This window comes from Eschscholzia californica, unplaced genomic scaffold (assembly GCF_041429995.1).
Source record: "Eschscholzia californica isolate CP2 unplaced genomic scaffold, dmEscCali1.0.p SCAF_2, whole genome shotgun sequence".
NCBI classification, from domain to species: Eukaryota; Viridiplantae; Streptophyta; class Magnoliopsida; order Ranunculales; family Papaveraceae; genus Eschscholzia; species Eschscholzia californica.
This window is the reverse complement of record NW_028238309.1, coordinates 19,263,269-19,269,293: the sequence shown is the minus strand read 5'-3', so window position 1 is coordinate 19,269,293 and position 6,025 is coordinate 19,263,269. Positions and strand designations below refer to the sequence as shown.

The 6,025-nt window shown below is 37.4% G+C and overlaps 1 protein-coding gene across 1 annotated transcript; it reads left to right on the top strand.

The window, feature by feature from the left end:
• The first annotated feature begins 889 nt into the window (after positions 1–889).
• Positions 890–2,011, top strand: LOC147556715 (proteasome subunit beta type-7-B-like). The gene is made up of 4 exons (XM_086658690.1): positions 890–1,009; positions 1,352–1,432; positions 1,517–1,607; positions 1,810–2,011. The coding sequence occupies exons 1-4, from the start codon at positions 890–892 to the stop codon at positions 1,905–1,907; spliced, it is 390 nt and encodes a 129-aa protein (XP_086514816.1). The 3' UTR covers positions 1,908–2,011.
• Positions 2,012–6,025: the final 4,014 nt, after the last annotated feature.

Below are 6,025 nucleotides of genomic sequence, written 5' to 3'. Positions count from 1 at the left end.
AGATAGGGGTCCATCTACCCTGTGAAGCATTCACTCGACTTTTTATCATCTAAGAATCTATAACTACACTACCCACCCACCCCACTTGTATATTTTAGAGAGAGAAAGTAAGAACAAAAGTATAACCTTTTTTGTATCATTTCCCATCCCCACATCTCTTTGATTGAAATCTTTACTCCTTTTCTCCTATAGTGAGAAAGAAACATTGAAGATTGAAGTATTTCAATATCCTAATTTGTTTCTAACCATTGGTTAAGTCTTCTCTTTGTCCTTGTGTACTATACTTACATTTTCAGCCATTAATTGAAATATTGGTACTGCATTAGAAAAAGGCTTCTGAGCCTGCATAAGCAAATATCAAACACTATTATGCATTATCGGTATGGGACGCCAACTGTTTAGGCTATTTATTTCCTTACAGAAAATACTACAATTTCAAAAGGGCGAAAAAAAGGAAAAATGGTTGATTGGGTCAAAAAATTATACATAATAACTAAAAAGGCAAGTAACTTTTCCTATTCACTAGAAGTTGTCAAAATATTATAGATGATAATACATCAAGTTTAAAGTAATATGAGTAATTATCAATAAGGTCATTTTCTAATTTTTTCGTTCTCAAAACAGCCTTATGTAAAACTCACTTTCTCTCACCACAAAATAAGAAATTTTAGGGGTTTTCCTTTATTCCTCTTCTTCAGCGTCGACGGACCTTCTTCTTCTTCGATGATTTGACGGATCTTCTTCTTCTTCTCCGATGCTTCGACGGATCTTCTTCTTCTTCTCCAATGCTTCGACGAATTAGAACATGAATCCATGATTCTATCTCTAAACAACACATCAGAACAAGTGAGACAAAATGCTACTTGTTTATCATCATCCATAGTTGAAGATGCAGGTTCATGTTGTGATTTCCAATAAGAAAAGTCCAACAAAAGAGAGTTGCCCATCTAGGTCAAAGAAACCTATAATTGTTGGAGAGCTTATGAGGGTTCAAATGAAAGTTTTCAAGGTATGACTTTTTCACTTTCTCCTGTTATCTTCTTGTATTGTTAGTTTTATTTGTTCATATTTATTTATGGGTTTGAATTGAATTAATATATTATGAACTCATTCTCACACATTATAAGAATTTGGCAACTTGATATATTGATCTGAACTAGTGGAATTTGGTAATCTTATTTGAAACCTTAGGAGAGAAGTTAGACCAGTATTTTTTGAGTGTGTGTTTCATGTCTTCTAGATTAGGACATGAGACATAATTTTTCTAATACTTGTGTTTTTTTTTTTCCTGGCTCTCCTAAAATGATCTTAGTAGGTTTGGGTTTTGATGTTTTTTACTATGTCATTGCAGAGAGAGGAAGGCATTAACCTTGTAACTGAGGCTATCTGCTCAGGTATATTCGATGATCTCGGAAGTGATGGCGACGTTGATGTAAGTGATGGCGACGTTTACTTCTTGACGGAAAATCACTTGGTTTTGGCATTCGATTGGGTTGTTAAATTTTTTGCTATTCAGGGGGGCAAGGAGTATCTGAAGAACCATAAATCACCGAACCCTCGGACCTATGTCAGTTCAAAAGGTTATTCATTCACCAAGGGTCAGACAGGTTAGTAACTTATCTTCATATTAGTTGCAGCTTTCTGTTTTTCTTTTTTCAAACCGAAGTAGTAAATTATTTTGTCGAGTCTATGCTTGATATGATGGACTTAGAGATTCAAGTGTTTAAGCTTTCCATGTACAGGACTGAAGTGGACTTGTTACTGAGACCTTGAGATTGTCTAATTGGGCTTGTGATTTTCTATTTGCAGAGATTTTAACGACGAAGGTGAAAGTGTTGAAGGAACAAGTGGTAGTTGGAGGAGATGCAATGGAAGAGGAGATCAGGCTCAGTTATTACCAAAATTGACATTATTAAAATCTTAACAGTTTATGTTCTTTGTAGTTTCTTTAGAGTTGAAGTTCATCCATAAAATCCCACTTTTGACTTGAATATGAAACTTTTTTTTTGTTGAGGGAATACAAAGAATTACAGAAAGAGAGATCAAACAAGATCTGGCACCGAGTGCCATAATTGACGACAATGGTTGTTCCTTCCCCATTTTGCTATTTTGTCTGCTTCCTTATTGGCTTGTCTTGGGATGTAGGTGAAAATCAGACCCTCGAATCCTTTTTTGAGCTCAGAGATGTCGTTCATGTGTTTGCCTGATTACCATTGAATTGTTGAGGAGTGATCGTTGAGATGCCTGATTAAGTTCCAGTTGTCACTTTTTATTTGTATGTGCCGCAATTTGAGGTTATCTGCCCACTTGAGATCATGAAGGATCGCCTGGCATTCGCATTCTTCTGAGTTCTGACCTCGAATAGTGTCTGCTAACGCTACTATGAAAGTTGCTTGTTCATCGTACATTATACATCCAATGCCCGCTGGTTCATTCAGAGTTGTAAAAGATGCATCTACATTGATTTTGATGTAAGGGCTTGAAGGTGGGGTCCATGCACTAGTTTTGTCCACTGGTTTATCCTTTTTCTGTCGGGGTAATGCTTGTTATCGTTCCTTTAATATTGTTGATTACCTGCAAGGGAGATTGATCTTTCGAGGAAAAGGTTTTATCACATCTCGCTTTCCAAATTGACCATAAAATTTTTGCGAATAAAGTTACCTGTTCTTCTTCCATGTCTTTCCATTGAATTATCCATTCACAGATGTTACTGATATTATCTATCATTACATTAAAGTGAAACCAAATTGTACGTGCGTAGTCGCATTGCATAAGAACATTTAAAATTGTTTCCACATTGTAACAGTAGGTGCAATTTATATTGTTTCCAATGAATTTACCTATCTTGTTCCGCACAGGTGAACTATTTGTGCAACATTTCCAAAGAAATAGTTTGATTCGAGGAGTAGTATTAATATTCCATATAAATTTCCATTCTATCATTTCATAATCGTAATTGTTAGTCCGAAGATGATGGTACATAGATCGTACAGTGAAGTTTCCAGATTTGGTCAACGTCCATTTCATTGTGTCCTCTTGTGATTCATGCTAATTAATACTGCAAATAGCGTTACATATATCATTAGTAAAAATTTGTGATATTACATTTATATTCCATGAGTTATTGACGATAAGTTTAGAAACCCTGGTTAAATTGCAATTGTGAACATTTTGAATCGGCGGGGGGTAATCTGGGATCCAGTAGTTGCTCCAAATGTTGATGTTCGTGCCTTTATTTACGTCCCAGAAGATGAGGCTAGAGACTTTCTCAAAGTGCTTAACGAGTGATTTCCACAGCCAGGAATGATTGGATTTGGCTATGTTTGGTATGACGTCCTTGGAAAAATACTTAACTTTGAGGATCTATGCCCAGGGGGTGTCTGGATTCTTCAAGGTTCTTCAAGCCAGTTTGCTAAGGAAGGCTTGGTTATCAAGGGAGGGGGTTCTGAATCCAAGCCCTCCCAGTTTCTTAGGGAGACAAATTTTGGACAAGTTGATAGTGTGAATGGATTTGGATTTTCCCCATCAGAAAGACCTTTGCATGGTCTCAATGCGCTGACTTATGCCCTTAGGTATGGCAAAACATTGCATTTGGTATCGGGGAACAGCCGCTGCAATAGTTGAGATTACTACTGAGCGGCCAGCTTGAGAGAGAAGGTTGGTTTGCCACTTGGAGAGTTTGTTTTGAATTTGAGCAAGCAAAGAGGATAAAGCCTGCTTTTTGTCAACCCAGTGAACAAGTGTGTTCCGAGGTATTTGTCAAGAGAGGAGCTCTGATGAACTTTTAGGTTGCGGATGATCATTCTTTTGAACTTCGGGTGAGAGTTCTTAGAGAAAAAAATAGTGGATTTGTTGTAGTTTATCATCTGACCCGAAGCTTTACTAAAGGTGCTAAGAATGTGTTTCAGGTTTGAGATGTTATCCACAGAATTTTGCCCAAAAATGATACAGTTGTCTGCAAACAACAGATGTTTGATGGTAATGTGAGATATAGGAATTGGAAATCCTTTGAAATGATTAGGGTGGTTATTATTCTCCAGAAGTCTGTTAAGTCCTTCCATGGCCAGGGTGAACAGGAAAGGGGATAAAGGGTCCCTCTGGCGAATGCCTCTAGAGACATTGAAGGTAGGGCCTGGCCTACCATTGATAAGGACTGTTATGGAAGATCACGTGGCAAGGCACGAGTGGATGAGCTGGATCCAACTGTTGTCAAACCCCAGCTTGTCCATAATCGTTTCAAGGAATGTCCATTCAATGCGGTCAAAATCTTTGGACATGTCTAATTTGAGGCCAAAATAACTTTTGGAAACTTTGGCCGTTTTGAAGTAGTGAGTGAGTTCTTGGCTAATAATGATATTGTCAGTGATTTGTCGGCCGGGAACATAGGCTGCTTGGTACAAGGAGATGAGATCGGGGAGAGTTCTTTTCAGCCTGTTTGCAAGAATCTTGGTGATGATTTTATAGGTGGTATTGAGTAAACTGATTGGTCTATAGTCAGAAGTATTTTGGGGGGTTTTGTTTTTGGGGATGAGGCAAATGTGTGTGTGATTAGCCATAGGTGGAAGCTGAGAAGTGTGGAAGAAGTTCAAGATCAACTTTGTCACATCAGGTTTAACTGTGGTCCAGTTGGATTGGTAGAAGAAAGGAGGATCACCGTTTGGACCTAGGGCAACATCGGTTTTAAGGGAGAAAACTGCTCTACTAATCTCTCCCTCGTCCGGGGTACTAGTGAGCATGTGATTTTGAAAATCAGTAATCTGGCGGGAAAAAAGGTTGAGAATATCGTCAGAGATTTGAGAGCCCAAGGAGGTGGAAATGTTACAAAGATTAGTGGAGAAGATGTTAGCAATCTCCTCGTGGTCATGGATCCAGGAGTTGTCCTCTTTTTTAATTGCCATGATTTGGTTCTTGCTATTGCGCTGAATAGCTTTGGAGTGGAAATATTTAGTGTTGTGATCTCCGAGCTGGATGTTTGCTATTCGAGATTTTTCCCTGCACAGACTTTCTTGTTGATTATAAGCTTCTTTGAGTTGCTGCAGTAACTGCTGATAATAATAATAGTTAACAAAGATAAAATCACCACTAGTAGTATATACCTACGAGATACATTGCCTAAAGAACAGAAACCATGTAGATTATCTCAATAAATTCATCCATTAGAGACTGTTCTGACACTTTGTAAGAAAACAATCATAACTCCACACTTGAAACTCGGATTAGTGAACCGTTTGAACTACTAAAAAGTAGACAAACATAACTTTCCAACCATATAATAATAACACCTAGATTAATCATATATCAACACCAGATTCAATTTTAATCTAGACCGACGTACAATAGAGACTGTTCAGACACCTTGTACGAAACCTATCGTAACTCTTCACTTGCAACTCGGACTAATGAACCGTTTAAACTACTAGAAAGTGGACGAACAAACCTTTCCAAATTTATAAGAATCACGCCAAGATTCATCATATATCAATACCAGATTCAATTTTAATATAGACCGACATACAGTAGAGACTGTTCGGGCACCTTGTACGAAAACAATCATAACTCCACACTCGAAACTCGGATTAGTGAAACGTTTGAACTAATAGAAATTAGACGAGCATACCTTTCTAACCATATAAGAATCACATCGAGATTCATTATCTGTAAATACCAGATTCAAGTTTAATCTAGACCGAAATACTGTCCTCTATTGATGTTTTATGAAATTCTAGACTTTAAACCATTTAATCGTTCTTTGATGTGATTAACGATACTAAACCTATCATGGAATAAATTGAAAGAGCCTACAAAAAAAATTAGGAGATAGAAAATCTACCTCTTTTCGCCTTAGATGACTTTAAGACCACAACCATGCCTTGTTCTCTCACTAGAGAACTCTGTCTCCATCACTTTTCTTCTTTATTCCTCCTCCCTTCACTAAGGAGCGGCTGCACCCTCTTTCTTTTCTATAGGTTTTCTTCAAAAGTGAAGAAAAAAAATAGGGCTTTAAACCCACTAGTATTTTATCTAA

Bases quoted from the DNA above. Each gene is read 5' to 3' on its own strand.
- LOC147556715 (XM_086658690.1), top strand. From the start codon at position 890: ATGCAGGTTCATGTTGTGATTTCCAATAAGAAAAGTCCAACAAAAGAG. The intron at 1,433-1,516 runs GTAAGTGATGGC...TTTGCTATTCAG, and splicing joins GAAGTGATGGCGACGTTGAT to GGGGGCAAGGAGTATCTGAA. The intron at 1,608-1,809 runs GTTAGTAACTTA...TTCTATTTGCAG, and splicing joins ATTCACCAAGGGTCAGACAG to AGATTTTAACGACGAAGGTG.